The sequence below is a fragment of the Candoia aspera genome, chromosome 4 (assembly GCF_035149785.1).
Source record: "Candoia aspera isolate rCanAsp1 chromosome 4, rCanAsp1.hap2, whole genome shotgun sequence".
In the NCBI taxonomy this organism is placed as follows: Eukaryota; Metazoa; Chordata; class Lepidosauria; order Squamata; family Boidae; genus Candoia; species Candoia aspera.
The window spans coordinates 212259-232501 of NC_086156.1; the positions used below are offsets into that span (position 1 = coordinate 212259).

The 20243-nt window shown below is 53.4% G+C and overlaps 1 protein-coding gene across 4 annotated transcripts; it reads left to right on the top strand.

Moving 5' to 3' along the window:
- The first annotated feature begins 1813 nt into the window (after positions 1-1813).
- On the top strand, positions 1814-15263 carry IQCA1L (IQ motif containing with AAA domain 1 like). Of its 4 annotated transcripts, none has more exons than XM_063303153.1 (14): positions 1814-2338; positions 2687-2771; positions 2876-3004; positions 3128-3203; positions 3620-3726; positions 3821-3922; positions 4030-4070; positions 5592-5674; positions 7297-7404; positions 7526-7725; positions 9867-9953; positions 10178-10355; positions 12652-12962; positions 14980-15263. In XM_063303153.1, exons 1-14 carry the CDS (start codon positions 2136-2138, stop codon positions 15079-15081), a joined length of 1812 nt encoding a protein of 603 aa, XP_063159223.1. In that variant the 5' UTR covers positions 1814-2135; the 3' UTR covers positions 15082-15263. The 4 variants fall into 4 exon arrangements, with proteins under 4 accessions (XP_063159223.1, XP_063159224.1, XP_063159225.1 ...); XM_063303154.1 differs by having other exon boundaries at positions 4033-4070; XM_063303155.1 differs by having other exon boundaries at positions 1816-2338; positions 12724-12962; positions 14980-15262.
- Positions 15264-20243: the final 4980 nt, after the last annotated feature.

The following is a 20243-nucleotide window of genomic DNA, read 5'->3' on the forward strand; positions in this document are numbered from 1 at the left end:
CTGCCCCATCCTGGGTGCCTTCTGCTAGCTGGTGGGTTGCACTGCACAGCAGCCTTCTTAAATTGATTTCTAGCTGAAAAGAAGGAGGGTTTCCCAGCCCAAGGTGAAATAAGGAACAATAGATCATCACCTTTGGTGTCCTCAAAGGGGGACAGGGCAGAAACTGGCAAGAAGTGGGGAAGGACCTGGACCAGACCCTGTGCAAAATTGGCTGCTGAATTTCACTCTTCCCTGGTTCTCCCTCAGAAGAGTCTCTTCCCTCCTTCAGAGTCCCAGGAGCACGCAAAAGTTGTCTTCCTCTTCATATGCAGCTATTCTTGACTCCCTGGTGTTGCTTCACAGCACAACTGGAGTTAGAACTATGCAAACTAAACATATAATGATGGGTGTGTGAAAACAAAAATGGGGCCAGGATAAAAACTAAGAATTCATCTACATTTAAATATAATTAAAATCAAATTCCAGTAATAGAATTATTCCCCATCTTTTAATACTTTTCCTCTCAGTCACATGACAAGTACAATCTGGGGGCAGTTTTGCAGGGCTCCAAACAACAGTTTGTGGCCAAGAGTAACAGGTTACACACTCCCACCTCGTGAGGATCCAGTGTGCCACTGATCCAACATACGGGCCAGGCAGATGAGTGCTGCACGTGCCAAAGCTTGGCTGAGACAGCCAAGTCGCCTCCAGGAGAAAGGGACCATCTTCCTGGAGGCTGAACAAAACACCTTTCCAAAGAAGGCTGCCCCTTTGCCTGTCCTGTGCCCTTCCAGAGCGGTGCTTCAGAGCGCCCTGCAAGGATGGTATTGTTGGGCTGAAACTTTCCACCTTTCTTGGCTGCCAAGGGCTTCCCATTGCCAGCCCAGCCCAGCCCAGCCTGTGGGTGCTCTGGCTCGCCTCGCTGGTGGACTTGGCGAGCACCCTTGGGCCTCCACCGCAGCGAGCAAGCGGAGGGCAGGCGGGGGCTCTAGCTGCTTTAGCTAAGTACGCCTTGGTCCAGGCTGAGTGCAGCTGGCAGTCTATGGACAGGACGGCCGACCGGAACCGAGGGGAAGTCTCTGGCCTGAAAAGGCCAGAGCTGGGTCAGGTTTGGTCCTGGATCGCGGCACCCGAACGGAAGGGGAGTCGCCTTCGGCGCAGTTGTGACTAAATCGTCAGTCTCCACCTACCGCTTTCAAGCCGCACATTCCTGGGGATCTAACAACCCGCAGGTCGGACGTTCTAAATCACTGCTCGTCCCGACCGAGCCGTTTCCATCAGGGCTCCAAGAGTGCTAAGATTCGGGATCTCCCCGGCGCCCAAGAGTCCAGGACTCGTTTTCTGGCACACCCCGCTTGACCGCAGCTCCCGCTGTCAGGAGGATCATTCAAGGGCCCGGGAAGGATTTCCGGGCCGCCTTGGCGGCAGCTACAGCCAAACTCCCCAAACCACCCCCGTTTCGGTGCCCTTCTCCGCGCAGATCTGGAAAGGCCACTTGCAGCGAAGGCTCACCCGGCTGGCGCGCCAGGCCGAGATGAACTTCATCGGCATGGTAAGCGCTCTCCCCTCCCCGTTGCCGCCGGCCTGGCGCGAAGGGGCCGCCCGGCTCTTTGATCGCCATCCCACCGGCGGGCCGCCCGGGAAAGCAAAGGTGGACCTGGTGGAAATCGGGGGCAGTAATGATTCAGGGCAAGCCTCGACAAGGCGTACTGTCGGGGAATGGACCGGGGGGGCGGTGCTTGTGGCCCCTTGCGCCGGCAGGCTGGAAACCGAGCGGAGGGCGCGGCCAGCAGCCCTTCCGCCGCGCTCGCCCGCCGGGCCCCCAGTTGCGGAAGGAGCGGCCCCTCCCGGACCGCCGCCGCCGCCGCCCCATTAGCGAGTGTTTAGTTCAGCGTTTTAAATAATTGTGTCCTCGGAATGATATTTAAAATCCATTTGGGGAGCAATGAGGCGGGAAAGTGCCTGCGCGCTGCGTCCGCTGCCGGGCAGGGAAGCGCCGCGCGGGCATATTACAAACTCATTACGGGGTAATTTACACATCCGCGCTCGGCTCCCGACTTCATTTCTCCTAATGGCCTCGCCGGCCGCCGCGCCCCGCCCCGCCCCGCGGCTGGGCGGCGTGGGCGAGAGGCGGCGAGGACCGCTGGCTGCAGGAAATGGAGCCGCAGTTGGTGGGTCCCTCCCCGGCCATGATTCGGGCCCAGCTGGGCGAAGAGCTCCGGCGCGTACGCCAGGCGGACTACGAGGCCGAGTACCGGGAGGCGCAGGACCACATCCGCGAAGCCCTCTTCGAGCTGGAGGGGCCGAACCTGCGCGAGCAGCTGCGCGAGGAGCTGCGCCAGTGGTTCATCGAGTGCCAGTGAGCGAGAGCGTGAGCGCGCCGGGGCGGCCCCGTCGGGCCATCGCCTCTCCCGAGCCTGTTGCCGGCCGGGCTGCTTCGCAGGCCGGCAAAGCCAGGGGCGAGGCGAGGCAGGAGAGGGGCTGGCGGGGCAACGTGAGGGACGGGAATGCGGGGAGGCGAGGTGAGGCCGCCCCTCCCCGGCCCTTTCCAGCTGGCGGCCGCCGGGGTAGAGGTTGCGCGCTGCAGCGCTGGACGCGAGGGTTCCCGCCACCAGCGGTTCGCCCAGGCTTCTCCAAGAGCAGAGGCCGGCCGCGGTGCCCCGCCCTGCCCTCTGACCCGAAGCTTGGCCTTTCCTGCTTCCCGCAGCGACCTGGTTGGCCGCTTCCCCGACTACCCAGAGGAGGAAATTGAGGGCTGTGAGGTCCTTTTCGCCCAAAAGACCCCAGAAGAGGTAGTTATGGGCCGACAGTCGGGGTGGGGAGCCTTGCTTGGGGCTGGCCTCCCCAGGAAGTCCATGGCTGCTCCTTGCCCAGCTGATAGCTGCTGTCTGTTCAGGTGCGGGCTGAGCTGGATCTGGCCGAGGTCAAGGTCGACACAAAGAAGAAGGAGAAGGAGAAGAAGGAGGAGAAGGGGAAGGGGAAGAAGAAGGAGGAGGAGGGCAAGAAGGGGAAGGACAAGAAACCGGTGAGAGGATATCCTTGGCCAGGCTTCTCATCTGTGAGGCTGTTGGCAGGGACAAGCCTGGCCGAAACGGCCTTTGGGCAGAGCTCAAACGGGGAGAATTAAGGGACTTGCAGTTCTCCCCAGGAGGAAGATGAAGGGCTGAAGCTGGCTCCCTCGAAGTTCCTGACCACCATTAATCAGGGATTCCTGCGGTACACGGGTGAGGAGGAAGCGGAGGCGGGGCGGGTGGGCTTCTCTGGGAGCTTGGTCCGAAAGGGCCGGGCCAGGAGACGGAGGTGGAGGTGGCCATCCCTGGAAGCGCTGTGCTTCCCAGCTCTGCATGTGGCAAGGACTGACTCCTAGCCCAGAGAAGGGAGCAGCCATCAAGGACCTTCTCTACTTGGAGGACTCAGCCCTCGCCCTCTCGCTGACATTGGTGCTACATGGGATGCCAAATTGCCCCAGGGAAGACTACCAACAGTGGGTAGGGCTATCAGACCGCTGGCATGTAGGGTCCAATGCCCACCATGGGCAGGCCAGCCGAGCAGGCTTGGGATCCTAGGACAGTTCCCTCCCCAATTTGTAAGTCTGGGGTGGTGGGCTGTAGGGATGCACATGCCTTGCCCCTTCCCTAAGGCTGCTGGAGCGAAGAGGACGAGGCCATCAACTTTGAGCAGCGCTGCCAGCTGAATCTGATCAAGGCTGAGAAGAGGAGAGAGGTGGAGGCGGAGATCCGGCTGCAGGTGGGGGCGCCTGGGTGGAGAGGAGGCCAGGCAGGGCATTCAGGCAGCGCTGGAGAGGCAGTGGGGATGCTCTTCTGGAGCCTCTCTCCCCCAGGTGGACGAACTGATGCGCGAGGAGCTTCGGCACCTGCGGCTGGCCATTGACCAGGAGGAGACGAAAACTCTGAAGACCCCCAAGTCCAAGAAGAATGCCAAGGTCAGGGGGACTGGGGTCCCTTCCACATGAGCATGGGGGGGCTACCAAGGGCACTGAAATCCTTGCCCGCCCCCTTAGGTTGATAGAAAATGTTCTCTTTGTTGAAGCAGAAAAAAGGAAAAAAAGAAAAGGACCTGACGCCAGAGAGGTACTCCCTCCCTCCTGCCTTGCTGGCATCCTGAGGGACTTGGGGTGGCAGGGTGGGGGTGGTTCCTTCCACCTCCCACCCCACAGCTCCTTCGCTGTAGCGATCACCTGGCAGCCAATGACAGCTTTGCCTGTAGCAGCTTGCCTGTCTTTTAAAGCCATCCAACCTGCAGCTTTTCTTGACCCAGGCTTTGCCCAAGAACTGGGTCACAGTACTGTAGATTAGGATTCAGGCCAGTGTGCATCGTGTAAAGAACATTAAAGATTCTGGTTGTCATCTCACCAGATAATGTTCTGTGTGTCTGATGAAGCGCTGTGTCATCTACAAGCCCATGGGGCATAATATGTTTCTTAGAAAATGATTTCTTTATGCTTTCACTACAAAAGACTAACAGGGCAGATCCCCTGGAAATTCTGGCACCCCCTTCCTTTGCTTTGTCCTGAATCCTGCAACATTTCTGAACTTCAGATCTTTTATGAATAAGTTTAAAAGTGCTGGACTCAGTACAGATCATGGTGAGACCTTTCAATTTGCATCCTTCTGTGTTAGGAACTCTGCTCGTTTCTATACTTTTCTTCTGTGGGTCAGCCGAAGAACCTTGCTACATTCCTAGCCACCATCTCAGCCATGGTCAAAGGGTTCTCTGTGGACCACCAGGTGGTCTGCAACAGCCCCCCATTCTCTCACCTCTGACAACTTTTAGAAGTTACCATGGAGCCAATTGTGAGTCCCATCCCACACAAGCAACCCAAAAGGAAAACTGAGTAGGAAAAATACTGCAGATACTAGCTTGAAATGGGACTCCATTGGGCTCAAGATATGGTCGCTCCTCGGTCCAGAGATTTCTCCTGAAAAACACTCTTGACCAGCAATTTTGTGTTAAGAGTTATGGTTGTTATGCTATGGAATATTTAAATTAATTCAAGTAGTAAATAAATACTACATTTTGGATTTAAAATGTTGGTACAATGTTTATTTTAAAAAGGTCTCTGAAAATTGAAGGCATAAGAAAACATACTCAGATGCCAAGAAAACTGTGATCTTATTCACCAAATGTGTGAACTCCTTGCTGTTAAAAATGGAACCACAGGGAGGAGGGGTTTGGGTGGGCGGCCCCTGCATCTCCCAAGTCTTTTTGTGGTGGCCTGTGATCGCAGAAGGTTTAAGAACCTGCTCTAGCAAGCCCAGGGTCCTGCTGAGACGTTCCAAGGCTCCCCTCCATCGAAACTCATCAGCAGGATTCTGATTCCACCATAGCAACAGCAGCCCATTAGAGCCTCTACTTGCCTGGTGTTGACCCTGCCCCTCACCCCCCAGTGCTTCTTCCTGTCTGCTCCAGGGGTACTTTGCTGGCCTGTGTGGGAACACCCTTCCTGTTGCTCAGGTCCACCCTATGGTGTTCCCATCCTCCTTGCCCAGCCAGCCGCTGGAGTGGGTGGGGCTGTAGGTCTACACAGGATGCTTCTGCACTTGGAGGCTGAAGCTGCCCTGACGTGGGTGCCCATACTCCTTCTTCTTCAGAACCATTGATTCGCTGTATAAAGAACTGGTGCTCCAGGGCATTGTTAAGAAGCCCCAGAAGGTGCAACTGGCTGAGTACTCAGGTCTGTGGCCATCCCCCACCCTGGGCTTCCCCTCCTTGCTCTGGTCATAAGACATCCATGACCGGAAGCCATTGCAGAAAGCGTGTGGCCCACAGCCGTCTTGTTCTGCAACTGGGGAGTGTGCGCTTCCTGACAAGCAGTCTGGAACATGGGAAGCGCTGGCTGTGTCCCCCTCACTTCTCTTCCTTGGCGTGGGCAGGGGCTCCATGTGGCTTAGCACTGGCCTTTGAGACCCCACTGCTGCCTCAGTGCTTGGGTGGCCCATCAGGGCATTCATGGCCGTGACTCCTTAGTAGAACCTACGCTGCTTGAGGACTGGCATGCCATCTTGGCGGGAAGTTGTGCAGCTGGTTGATGCCTTGGATGGAGATGCACGTCCTGTTGCCTGTCCTGGATTTCTGCCTGTTGGGATTCTTCAGAGGCTGTTCTGATGTTTAGGGGTGCTGGTGTCCATTGGGTGCACCTCCCCCTTGCCTCCACTTTAGATGTCTTTAGGAATTATAAGCTCCCCAAACTTCTACCTTACCCTTCAATACAGTGACCAAAATGCTACAGGGTTGGTTAACCCTCCGCCCTATTTGGAGCCAGAGTCTCACCTGGGTTTAGCTTCAAGTGCCCAGCCTCAGCCTTGGCATATGCATCTTAAAGCACAGACAGAGGGCGTTTGCCACTTGGGTTTGTGCAACACACACATCCTGGGTTAACACCTAATCTACTATGCTGAACAATCCTTGTATAATGGCTTGTATATGTCCCAGCTCAGCCAGCATCCTGCAGCCCTACCTGAAACGTGAGGACCTTGCTCATGCAAATTGTGCCCTTGTCACCCCAGGCTTAGACTGCTACAACACTCTCTGAACAGTGTGCCTTTGGAGGCCCCCTGGTGCAAAGGGTGGGGGCTTACCAGGGAGCACAGTCCCCCTGTCCTAAAGTAGGCCCACCTTGGCTGCCAGCAGGTTCTTGAGGGCCCCGCACTTCCTTGAAGTCAGGGTTAGGACAGCCTCTGCTCAGGCATCAGCTTGGCCCCAACCAGTAGCCCTCCAAGAGCAGTAGAGGCTGCCCTTTTTTCTGGAGGGCCTCTGCAAATGGCTTGCTGCTCTTGGTAGTTATGAAGGATCTTTACAGAGCACTTAATATTGTTAGTAAATTGTTAGTAAATGGATTTTAATTGTTGATGTGCTTAGCCCACACATACAGTGTGTGAATATTTCTGTCCTTTGTTGCTCTGTGGAAATTTTAGTTACTATTCTGTAAAGCACCATGAGTCTAGATTTGGCAGCCTAGAAATCAGTAATTTGGTTATACCAGTCCATGGGTGGATCCCCACCACATGTGAACCCTAACCATCCAGCTCTGTTTGAAGCCAGTCCAGCAGTCCCTATGAAGTCAGCCATAAAGTCTGGGTGCTAGAGGGCTGCCCGTGGGCTGCCCAGGCTCCTCTCCCTCAGCCCCCCTGCCCCATTTAGCCTGTCACAGGCTGCTGGTGACAGAGCCTGACCTGCCCTCCTTCAGTTGGGTGCCCACCCAGCAATGCAGGCCGTGCAGTCAAGCTGTTTAGAAGAACCCAGCAGGTGGCATTCAACTGGCCCTTGGAGAGTGCTCAGCATCTCCTCTCCTACCAGGGGACTTCTGTTACCTGGGAGCCATCTTACGCCAGCAGGAAATCGAGCCCATCCCCTCTATGCTGGATGTTCGGCAGAACATTGCCCTGTATGCTATCCTGCCTCTTGGTAAGCCAGCGCCCTTCCCTCCAGTCTCTTGGGGTTTGAGGCAGCTGCCTCATGCCAATCTGGGCCTTTTTGCCTCTGCCTCGCCCAATCTCTCTCTCCCTCTCTCCTCCTGCTCCACCAGGTTCTCAGACTGTGCATGAATTGGCCCCTCAGGTGAGGTCAGTCCTCCTGGCCGGTCCTGCAGGCACTGGGAAGAAGATGCTGGTCCATGCCATTTGCACTGAGACAGGTGCCAACTTTTTTGACCTTTCGCCAGACAATGTGGCTGGCAAGTATCCTGGCAAGAGTGGCCTCCAGATGCTGATCCACCTGGTATTCAAGGTACGGCCCTGGCAGTAAGTGGTGGGAGGGGAGTTCCAGGTTGCTTGCAGGGAGAAATTAGAGCACATGGTGCATGGTGGGAGAATGGCACAGGGGATGTCCTGTCTGCCCCTCTCCAAGGCATAGAAGAGACAGGATGGTGCTGCCCTCCTTTTCTCTCCCAGCAAGTTGTTGGTGCTTGAGGGGCATCTGCAGAGAGACACTGGCTAAGGAAGAGCAGCGGGAATTGCCTGGGTCCTTGACAGTCCTGGTTTGTCAAGGCCCCCTGCCGATGGCCTCATCACAGTCCTTTTGCCCCTCGGTCTTTTCCATCCCATTGCCCAAATGCTCCAGGGTCTTGGACAGGGAGCAGTCTGAAGGGAGGAGGTAGCAACCAGGATTCAGAGGCAGAGCCAGGCCTGGGGCTTGGGAGATCTCCCTCTCCTGTCTTTATGGTAACACCTGGAGAGTGGTTTTCAGTGAGGTTTAAGCTTATGTTCATTTATGCTTAAAATCTGGGAGTTGGTTGGCTGGCTGGCTGGTTGGTCAGGTGCCATCATGTCAGCATCAACTCTTAGCAGCCACAGAGATAGATTTTCTCCAGGAGGGCCTGTCTGTCCCTAACCTGGTCCTTCAGGTCTCCCAAGGGTGCCCCCATCGCTGCTGCAACTGAGTCCCTCCACCTTCTGATGATCATCCTCTTCTTCTCTGTCCTTCCAACTTTCCTAGCATCAGAGCCTCCTCTAGAGATGGGAAAGCAAAATCAGGGGGGCTTCTCTCCAACTGTGCACTCTGAAGCTATCCCAAACCTTGGCTGCGGCCCACTCAGTAGCACAAAGGCCTGCAGTGCCGTAAGATGCTGGAGGGAACTTACAAATCATGCAGAATGTCAGACACTTAAACATACTGGCTTTGTGGAGAAACAAAAGGAGGCTGCGAGTTCTAGTTCTGCCTCAGGCATGAAAGCCGGCTGGGTGACCTTGGGCCAGTCCCTCTCTCTCAGCCCAGCCCACCTCACAGGGTGGTGGTTGTGGGGAAAATAGGAGGAGGAAGGAGTATTAGGTATGTTCGCTGCCTTGAGTCATTTATAAAAATAATAAAGGCGGGATAGAAAATAAATGAAAAATGAAACAAAAATAATTTCTTTAGTACTCAACTTTCACAGCTATCAGCAGAAAGGTGAGACAAGAGCAGCTGTGTTAGAAAAGCCACTCACCCACACAGAGTGAATCCTAAGTATCTTAAGAAATGGGTGGACAAGTAATTCAGGTGTGCCATCCATTTGACCTTCTCCCTTTGGTGTTTTTGCTCCTTGGGGACTTGTCATTCCAAGTGACCTACAAAAGGCCACAGAGGGGCCTGCCCCTTCCCAGAGGTAGCCAAGGAGGCCTGTGGGGTAGCTGAGCTACCACCCAGGGGAGCCACTCAGTCAATGAACTTTGCCTGATTTCCCTGAGCAACTTGCCTGAGTGAGGCAGTAGCCAAAGGCCTCCTTCACCAACCAACTAAGTTAGGATTTGTGTAAACAGCCACCCCACCCCCACCCCCAAGGCAGCTGGTTGCAATTGTCCAGTTAAGCACTGATGTGGGGCATAAAGGCACAATGTGAAGACGCCAAGGGAGGCTTGTTAGAGTTTTCTGGAAAGCCTTTGGCCCGAGAGATCAGAAAAAACACACACCAGGCATTTCTATAAAAATAAATGTATTTACAGAAAGCATAAAAACATAAACAGTTTCATATCCAGATATCCTGGATAGGCTCAAAAGCTTCTTACATAAACATATTTACAAGCTCATGCATTCACACGTGCTCTTGAGTATGACTGGAAAGAGAGGCAGGTAGAAAGGAAACTGAAACAAGTCCAGTCCAGCTTCCTCTAGGCAAATCAGGAGCTTTATCTTATATGGTCATTCTTTTCACACCCAAAAGTGAGGATACTTAAGTTTGACCTGTTCACCCTGCCAGAGTGATTTGTTACCATAGTAACTTAATGGCTTGCTCCTTGCAAAAAACAAGGAAATACCAACAAGGCTTGCCTATTCCAAGGGAGGGGGGCATCCCTGGCCCTCTGGGTAAAGCATCCTCCATCCTTGTCAGGGTCACCTATAGGTGCCTGCTTGCTTTGACTTTCTATCCACGCCCCCCCCCCGCCCAAACACAGGTAGCCCGCATTTTGCAGCCATCCGTCATCTGGGTGGGGAATGCAGAAAAGACGTTTTACAAGAAGGTCCCCAAAGAGGAGAAGGAGGTGAGTGGGGCTGGGGCAGCTGGCTTCCTCTGTCCCAGAAGCCTTTAGCCAGAAGCTGGTGGAGGGCAGACCTCAGAAATGCCAGCTCTCACACCCCTGCCAAATCGGGCATGGCAGGTAGAGAGGTGATGGCAGAGGGGGTCCTGGCGCTGACCAATCCCTGGAGCTTCTGGCCAGCCCTTGGCCCAGCCCTGATGTAGAGGCTGGCTGTCTCCTCCCCACAGCTGGAACCCAAACGGCTGAAGAAGGACCTGCCGAGGGCCCTGAAATTGCTGAAGGCTGAGGACCGCGTGCTGCTGATCGGAACGACCAGCAAGCCCTACCTAGCTGACGTCAAGGGCCTGTGCAAGGCCTATGAGAGGGTCCTGCTGATTCCCCAGCCGGATTATGCGTCTCGCTATGGTGAGAGAGAGTGAATGCGGCTGCGGCTGCTGCTGGGCTGCCCTAAGTGGTCTGATCTTGCCTGGGGAGGAAGAGGAGAGACATTCAGTGCTGCATGGAGTGAAGAAGAACATTCTTGCTTCCTCCTGTTCCTCTTCCTCCTCTTTCTCCTCCTGAAGCCTCCCTGGACCAGGCTGTTTTGGATGCTACAACTTTCTGGTTGGGGAGAAGGTTGTTAAGAACACAGTGGGAGCCAGTTATAGAGTACCCTAGAAGACATGGATTATCCAGGCCCTTTTTAGTCTGGATTCAGACCCAGACACAGGGCACAGATGGCATTGGCAGCTTGACCTAGATGGTGCTATCTTGATCTAGATGTGGGGGAATGCCCTCTTCTGGCCTTATTAGACCTCTCAGTAGCATTCAGTATCACCAACCATGGTATCCTTCTGGAGCACCTGTGCCAGTTGGGAGGTAGGTTGACTGTTTTACAGGACTCTGCCTGTTCCTGAGCAGATAGTCCAGTTCCGAGCAGGAGAGCTCAGCCCACCAGGCACTCACCTATCAGGTGCTCCAAAACTTGATTCTGTTTGACACTTACAAAAGGCTGCTGGGGGATGTCATGCATCGGTTCAGGGTATGGTGCTGATAATATGCTGCCTGGGCAGAGATATAAAGAAATCTTGACCTGATGTCTAGAAGCTGCTAGGGCCTGGACAGGCCAAACAGAGTGAAGTTGAACCCAAGTAAGACAGATCAGCTGCTGCAACTCAGCTCTAGCTGTAACTCTGGACTAGGTGGCATTTCTCTGAAGGTGTATATCTGTGGCTGGGTCCTCCTGGAATTATGGCTCCTGCTAGATGAGCAGGGACCTTATCAGCATCAGCTGAGCCCTCAGCAGGAGGTCCTGGCCACAGTGGCTCATGTACTTATCCCTACATTACTGGACTACTACTGATTTTCTTCACGGAACTTGCAGAGGAGTACAGGAATAACCTTGAGGAAAGTATGTCAGCTGTTAGGAAAACATGAACTTACCCCTGGAAGACAGGAGAAGGTGAGGAAGAAGCTCAAGATTCCCCTGTCTGGCATAAGAGGGAGGGGGAGAGAAACTCCATCAGGCTTTCAGTGGTCTGTTGTTATACCCAGTAGTTCATGCAGTGTCTGTTTTGTGGCCTTGGAGAGCCAACAGGACTGCAGCTGGTGCAGAACGCAGTGGCCTGCTTGCTGGTGCATAAGAGTTGCCATAGTCACATGATGTCTGTGCTGAGGACCCTGCATAGGTTGGCCAGAAGTTTCCAGGTGCATTTCAAAGGGCTTGGTTTCATGTGAAATCATCTCTGCTGGTGCCTGCTCCCAGCAGCCCCCCATTACTGGAAATAAGGGGCAACTTTGGCTTGGGGCCAAAGTTGCAGGCTCCATGCAATGGAAAGCCACCCAACTTGGCCAGATTGGTGCCCTCCCTCATGGTCTTCCAGAAACTGGTAAAAAAACAGCTTTTCCAGAGCACATTTGAAAAATTATGAAGGCATGCCATTTTGTTGTAATATATTTACCTGTGCCATTAGCCTTCATTTTCATAGTCCTTTATTCAGGGACCCGCATGGAAGGGGGGAGGAGGTCAGAATACTGTAACAGGCAAGACCAGGCAGCCAAATCCCCATTCCTTTTAACCTATGCTGTGCACATCACAGGAATGCAAAAAATGGTGGGGCTTTGATCTCTGGCTGCACCCACTATTTTGATATTGTTCTCACACCCGCGCACCGGCCGCCCTGCTTTTATGGGAGTGAACCACCAGGAGGCCCATCAGTTGTGGTGGCCTACACCTGACCCCAATAGACCAACATCCCCACATTCTTGGAGTTGGGCTGCCCTGAATGGCCTGGGGTGCCTCAGCCTTGGATGCGGGATGGGGGCACTGAGCTCAGCAGGGCAGGCCTCTCTGGGGCAGGGGTAGCCCAGGGGACCAGAAGGCAGTTTTTGGAGCCAGGGATCCGTCCTTGCATTGACCCGGAGCTCGCCGTTCTCCCCAGAGGCCAGCCTTTCCCTTACTTACGCTGACAGAACACAGCAAATTTGTAATGGTGCCACTGGAGTAATCCACTGTGGGAATCCAATGTTTGGAGAGGGGGACCTTTCAAAAATAGGCCTCATCCATGGTCAGCCCTTCAAGGTAGGCCAGCTCAGGCTTGGCAGAGATGCCAGGAATGCTCTTCTTGGCTGCAGGGTAGAAGGACAGGACCCTGAATTTCTCTGAATTGCCGCCTCTTCCACCAAACAAGCCGAGGAGGCTGTTCTTGATGTGGTTCTTCAGGCTTCGGGGATCTCCGCTGTCCTGCAATAGTTTGCTCGCTCCTTCACCCCGGCCTCCCCTTGCACCCCGCAGTGACGTGGCGGTGGCTGATCCGGAAGCATGGGGGCATGGTCACCAGCAGCCTGGACCTCAGCGCTCTGGCCAAGGTGTCAGACGGCTACAGCCAAGGCAGCATGGCGCAAGCTGTGAAGCTGGTCCTCAGCGAGCGGCGCCTCCTGCAGCTCCCCAAGAAGCCGCTGTGTGCCGGGGAGCTCCTGCAGATGCTGGCCAGGGCGGACCCTGTCTACCCCGAGGAGCAGGACCTCCTGAAGGTACCTCTCTCCCCCTCCTTGGCCGGGCACTTGTGGCAGGCCCCACAGAGGCCGGGCCCTTCCACCACACACGCAAAGGGGGGCTGCCGACTGTGGTGTGCCGTGGTGTGCTTTTTCAGAATGGGTGGTGGGAGCCTAGTCCTTCTGGTGTGCAAGCCAGAGTTTGTGGCTTGTTCAATAAGTCTTTGTTTTAAACCTAGTTTAGCATAATGTGTCCACCCATATTACAGAGTTATTCATCAGATTGCTGAAAATTTCACTTTGTCTCCTTATCAGCTTCTGTTTAACAAATCACTTTAGGTGTTTTAGCTATCCACTATTTGGAAATAGGGCTTTTCTCTGCATTTTTTCACACCTTTTATAAGGCAATTTGATGCTGTTTCCACTATTTTAAGGATAAATCGTGTGTGTGTGTTTGTGTGTGTGTACACACATCTTCATTCAATGTTCAGGGCTATGTTGAATTGGATAAAAGAGAAGTCTCAAAAACAATACTCTGCATATTCTGATGAGAAAGTTTGTTTATGTATCATATTTATATAGCTGCCCATCTCACGGAATGTGACTCTGTGTGGCGTACGATAAAAACACATCATAAAAACTAACAAAGGAAAAAACACCTGCGACTAAAAAACGTTCTGAAAAAAGAGCACCAGTCGGAATTACTAGTAACCGAGTGGCGCAGAGAATTATTACAATAGGCCAAACAGCCATCTCGCAGTTCTGCACTTCCTTGAGATCCCCAAGCCTGATGACCCAACCATGTTTTAAGGGACTCCTGGAAGGATGTCAGGAAGGTGAGGCAGGGCAAGTGTGCCCTCGGGGAGAGTGATGTTCCACAGGTCAGGTGCCACGGCCGAAAAGTCCTGTTTTCTTTGACTATCCTTATCAAACTACTTTTGCATGGTCCCAGAACAGACCTTACATAGATTTAAGGCCACTCAGGGTTTTATTCTTGCCTGCTTCATGCCTGTGTGGCAAACAGAGAGTTATTCTTGGCACCCTTTCCTGTTTTGTAAGGACAGTGCCCATCAGTGCCCAGAATTATTAAGCCTAAGCCTGAATTTGAGAGGGCTGATGGCTCTGGAGAAGAAATACCTCCTCCCCAGAAAAACTGAACATCTCTATTGGAAGGTCTGGCCTTCTGGCCAAGCAAAAAAACTAAATTGACTCTGAAATCCAATTATGGGTATTTCTTCCCTTCTTTAAATAAACCTTGCATACTGCCTGTTATGGCATAAAGTTCCAGGTACTGTACAATACTCAAATGTAAGTTTACAAGGATTAAAATATGATGAACAGTAAAAGATATTGAGCCCTCTAGACCTGTGGCCAGGAGCCATGGAGCAGTGTCATTATGAGATTGGACATGCCAACTTCAGCAGGAACATTTCTGACATTGTGCCCAAGCTGAAATAAAATGGGTGCCAGCTTTGCCTCTGCAGCCGGCTGCTTCACTGGGTCAAGGCGAATAAAATCCATAGGATCGAGTACAGCCTGGGGATGGGGATCGCAATGGGGCACAGCTCCATGGGGGAAAAGAGATCCTTCAGGCATCCTTGCGCACAGTGGTTTGGTACCTGCAGAACCTGGCATCTGACCAGGAACAAACAGGTTTGTTCAAGAGCCCAGCAAAAGGCTCTGGTGCTTTTAAAAAGGAAGACAAAGAATGTTGGAAAGAGAGAACTAGAATGTTTTCTGAGCCCTTAGCTTGGTCCTTTTCCAGGGTCTCCTGCTCCCGGCCCGCTTCTGCCCATCCCCTCTTTGAAGACGTTCCTTACTTCAACCCAGGCTGGGCACTGCCAGGCCTCTCCTCCTTTTAAACCAAAAGTCAATTTAAAGAAGGCCATCAGTAGGGGTTCCCTTTTGAGGGCAGGCTGAGCATGCCTTGCCATGTTCCCTTGCACAAGACCAACGTGGCAGCTCTCCCCCCCGACATCGCCAGAGCCTGGGCACAAATGGCCCCCAGGGTAGGCCAAGAGCGCCTGTGTGATGCCCCCTTGGTGTCTTTCTGCAGGAGTGGTACAAGAAAACTCCCCTGGGCAAGAGAAAGCTGCAGGCAGAGGAGGAGAAGCTCAAGCCAACAGAAACGAAGGACAAGAAGCAGCAGAAGAAGTAGAGCCGTTGGGTGGTGGCAACACTGTGGGCATTCGTGGCAAATAGAGTGCATAGGTGTGGAGGAGTGTGTGCACGTGTGTAACACCAAGAATGACCCTGGCATAGCACCCAGGACGAGGAACCAAGGTCCTCCCCTGGGCACTGGTGCTGCCGTGGATTTGTAGTGGGGAAGGGGGGTCTCAGGAGGCCCCAAAAGGCACCCTACAGCATCTGAGCTGCCTTGAGAGGCAGAGTCCTGGGAAGAGAGGGGCTGTCCTCCACATAGAGGGCGGGCCTCTGCGATGACCCCCCACTCACCAAGTGGCCTGCATTCCCCCCATTGCTCGACTGCAAAGGAACAGAAAGGTCTAGTGCTGCCCTGATCTGGGATTGAAGGTGGGGAGGGTAGTTTGTGGGGGAGGCAGCCTGCTCCCCACGGTCATGGCAAGAGGACCCCTGCCCCTCCCTTGCATCGGGTCCACCTTCCCCCCAGGGTGCAGGCAGGCGTGATGGAGACCCACATGTGGAGCAGATCCTGAGGTGGGTTTTGGTGGGAAGGGGAGATGGGAGGAGGCCGTAAGGGAAGCAGAGGTGCAACAGAGTGGCCAAGCGTACAGGCCCTTGTGGGGAGCCGATGGGTTCAATCCAACCTCCCCGCTTCCTGCCAGGAGTGAAGCCTGATCCCCTTGCAGTTCCCTGGTAGGAGGCATGGCTGGGGTTCACAGGGCATGTGGGGTTCACAGGGCATGCTTACCCATGCCAGGCTACTGTGTGAGCAGGACCAGGAGCCAGGTGCGAAGGCAGTCTGGATGGGCTTTTTGGTGTGACCCAGGCTTATTTGCAGGGGGTGGAGGAAATGACCGGCTGTGTTGGCCTTGCAAGTAACCCTCATTACCTTTTTGGTGGGCCTAGAAACCCTTTCCTGGGGCCCCTACCAACTCAGAGTCCTGTGGCTGTCCCTGAATCAAAGCCCCTTCCCCACTGGACACCCAGAAGCCTTTCTCCCCACCTGCCCCATCAGTCCTCCAAGGATGGAGAGCAGCGGTTTTAGAAACCCCCCAGCATGGCCAGGAGCTGCCACACCCAAGCAGTGCCCTCCGCAGCTGCTGAGCCAGTCGGAAGGGGGTGCTGTGCAGTACAGACTCGCCAACCTGCCCCTGGCGCACAGCCCCATGGGAAGCCCAAAAGGCCTGAAGGATGGTGGGACTCAGCCTTCCCAAAACAGGCGTCCAACTTGCACTGCCAGTTCCAACCTGGAGGCAGCAGGACTTGGCTGTGGCAGGTCTGGATTCAGCCCCTTGTCCCAGGCAGAAGGCCAGATTAGCCGAGGATTTAACCTCTGGCCTCTGGCCCTGTTCGGCCACCCCATTCCACCTCCTCAGAAACAAGGGTACATGCACTGAAGAAACGCCATTCCATGGACCGGAGTCCCTCCTTCCCTGTTACCGTTCCTGTCCTCCCACCCACCCAGCTCCAAGCTCCAGGTGGCCCCAGCTCTGCCTTCAGGAGGCCTTGAGACCGGCCCTTCCAGCAGGCCCTGGTCTTCTATGCTATGGGCATTTCAGATGTTGCCTGTTACCCTGTTCTACTCTGTTTTTAACCCTTTTTATGCAGTGCCTCAAGTTGCTTAACGATTGGGCAGCTTTAGAGCTACAAGAAATGAAAGAGGATGGTGGCTGGTGCTGTCTTCATAGATGTCATAACACAGGACAACTTATGAAAAGCAAGGGGGGGCTTTGCCTGCCCCGCCACAAAATGCCACTCTTCCTAAGGTGGGCTGGGGGAAGCTTGCTTCACCAGTGGTTCCAGGGGCAGGTTTTGAGCAAGTATTTTGCCCTGATACATTCAAAGGCAGCTTGGCCATCCGCTCCCTTCTGCACATGGCGCTTGCATTGCTCCCGAATAGTGCTGCTGAGGAGCATCGCTAAACCTGTGCCTAAAAGTGACCCTGGAAGCATTGAGGGAGGGGCAGCAATTCCAAAGCAAAACACGGGGGTGGGGCAGTCTAGGAAATTTCACTGCTGAAAAAATGCAGAAAAGGTGTTCTGCTCTACAAAAGGGGAAAAAAACATTATGTTAACCACAGTATTGACAGATCCCATGAAGAGGGCACTGCTTGTGTGTGTGCGCATGACCTTCCTCTGTGTTTCAGTCTACATGGGCTGTTCCTTTTTCTTTAAAACCAAGAGTTTTGAAGGGAGAAGAGCTCTCCAATGATTTTAATTGGGGAGGGGAAGAATTTTAGAGACTTCCCTGCCTAATATAGTTTAATTAATTCGACTTAGACACTGCCTGGCTCCCAGAGATTTTGAGTGGTGTAACACAAAGACACAATTTATTAGCCCAAGTGATGAGGGGAACGAGGTCAGCTGTGAACAGTGTCCCTCACACCACACTGCAGCTCCAGTCAGTTCCTCTTGTGAGTTTCTCCACTACAGTGCCTTAGCACTGGGACGCACCTCCCAGAGAGCTTAGTTTTCTTCTCCAAAGACAGGTCAGCCGGAGCTCATTAGGAGCCCACATGACAACTGAGAAGCCCTTCAGAAAGCACCAGTCAGGCCTTACTGAGGCAGGCGCCCCTGCAAAGCCACCCCCGCCAAAAGGGCCATGGAGGCCTGTGCCCACACCGCCTCCAGCAGCCTACGAGAGCTGGGCAGGCCACAGCTCCTGGCTGTGTCATCGGCCACCAGGAAGTGTGTCTCTGGCAGGGAGTCTATTGGGAGGTGGGCCCAGTGTTACTGCCAACGGGTTCTTCCCCCGCCCCATAAACACAAGGTGGATTGTTCCATTGGCTGCATTCCTCCTCCTGGCACCTAGCAGGAAAAGGCAGACAAAGGTCGTCTTGGTGCGCTGAGGGCAGGAAAAGAAGAGGGAGGCATTGGGGTCCCTGCCCTCAAGGAATGGTCAGTGGCCATCCTGGCACTGGGACAAGACGGTTATGTGGATCAGCCCAGAGCCAGTTGTTTCTTCTATTTCAAAGACACCTCCGTGTTTCAACTCTGGTTTCTCTGGTAGAGAAAATAAGTCTAACCCACAAAACAGAGGCCGCACCCCCTTCCTCCCCGTCTTTGACATGTGACTGGGTCAGCCCCAGCTCCCCACTTTGCCTAATTCCGTCAAGCCCAAACTGACCCTCCCGGCCCAGAGGAAGCCCTGCCACCCCGCCTGAGCCATGGAAGAGGTGCCCCTCATGGGTCGCAGCAAGCCCAGGGCAGCTCTGAGGAGCAGCTGCGACATCGCGGCAGGCCGAGGAACCCCAACATTCCACCCCCCTGACACGCCCCCCCCTTATCTCAACAGTCTACCCGCTACCCAAGGGGCTTCCCCAGCTCTGGTGCCCCCACCCCACCCTGCAGAAGGGCCAGTTTGCCGTAGTTGTGTGGAAGCCACCTCAGAAGAGGACAAGTCCCTCCTGGCCAGAAAGGCCCATGGGATGAGCTGTGGCTGTTTGACCACCACAGCTGCTTTTGCGCACCTCTCCCCTTCCCAGACTGCCTCCTTCGATGGGCCAGCGAAGCAATCCTCTCCTTAGAATTAGGGAGATTCTGAGAGGCAGAGGGGGGCCTGGAGCTTTCAGGGCAGGAAGGCACATTGAAGCATCGCAGGCAAACAGCTGTCCGGCCTCCACTTGAACCCGGCCACTGCCCAACTGCTTCCAACCTGTCCCTCTCAGCCAGCTCTTCTTGAGCGAAACCTTTGCTGTCTTCCCACAGAACCTCCTTTCTGGTCTTCAGAACATCTTTGTTGCCCCCTCTGAACCTCTTCCAGCTGGTCTTGAGTCTCTTCTTAGAGGGGGTGACCAGAACTGGACAAAAGTTTCCATGTGAGGTCTGGCCAAAGCAGACTAGAGTAAAAGTTCCCCTGACTGCACTTTGGTTAGCACAGCCTAACATTGCATCTGCCTCCTTTGCTGCCTCCTCACACTGCTGGCTCCTGGTCACTTGCACACAACTACAATTCCAAAACCAGCCAGACCGGCCCCACTCTGTGCTTGTACATTGGAGCTTTGTTTCCAAAGTGAAGAATTTTGCTCTCTTTTCCCATTAACTACTACTTGCATCCCATTTCTCCAACTTACCAAAACCATTTTGAATTTTATTTCTATCTTACAGTTTATTAGCTATCCAACACTATGTTGTATCATTTGCAAATTTGATAAGCCTGCACTTCATCCAAATTATTGAAGTATTGAAGAGCAGAAGATGTTGAACTGATGAGGAATTATTGATGAGCACACAATGAGCATGACTTTTAAGCCTGTTAATTCAACTTTCATGCCACCCAGCCCATAGTTAACTAGCTTGCTAATCAGCATGTCATGGGGTATTTTGCCAAATGCTTTGCTGAAGTTAAGGTTTATTATGTCTCCAGCATTCCTACAATTGATTAAAGAAGATACTTGAGCAAAATACCCAATGAGATTAATCTAGCAAAATGTGTTATTGACAAGCGTTGATGCTGCAGTGGACCCTGTGCTGCACAAGTGTTGGGCTAGATGGATTGGACTGTCCGATTAAGTATGATTATGCCGTTCCATGAGATCCGTGCTGACTTCTGTTTTCAAGGGGCTTACAAATCAACCTCTCTGTTTTCTGAGCTAGAATCTTCCTAGGTGTTGATAACAGACTGATCTGCAACTGGCAGATTCTCCTTTTTCTCTCTCTGAACTTCTAATACTTTCAGAAATAGACTAGGAGGAAAAAGTATAAAAAATCCAAGGCTGTATGCCTTCCCTTTAAGAAGGCACTACTGAGGCCTTACTTCTTTCAAACTGCTTCACCATCATCGCCATCCCCTGCCCACCAAACACAGTCACAGCAGGGTTTGCCCTAATATCTGAAAGGGAAGCTACTGGATTTCAGACTGTTCCTCAGGCCTGACTGTAAGGGGTTGCTTGTGATTTCTCATTGCTGATTAGAAGGCACTCTGTACATGCTTGGAGGCACTTAAGATTTTCCATGCTGTAAGGTCCATTGAATTCCATGGAGCACAGAGGGCAAGGCCTGGCACAAAACTCATGCTGCCTTGGCACAAAAATGGAATATATTTTGGGAAGCGATGACCAACCAGCAGATGATTTAATTGCTGTTGCCAAAAACGCTATTTATAGGGGCTGCATCAGGCCTGAGGTGCAAGAAGACGCTTTGTGTGGGGGTTGCAGCTTGCTCCAGGCAGCCGTTCCTC

Excerpts from the sequence above, each read along its gene's own strand:
- IQCA1L (XM_063303153.1), top strand. The coding sequence starts at position 2,136 with ATGGAGCCGCAGTTGGTGGGTCCCTCCCCGGCCATGATTCGGGCCCAG. Across the intron at positions 3,923-4,029 it reads AGTCCAAGAAGAATGCCAAG|CAGAAAAAAGGAAAAAAAGA; the intron begins GTCAGGGGGACT and ends TCTTTGTTGAAG. Across the intron at positions 4,071-5,591 it reads AAGGACCTGACGCCAGAGAG|AACCATTGATTCGCTGTATA; the intron begins GTACTCCCTCCC and ends CTTCTTCTTCAG.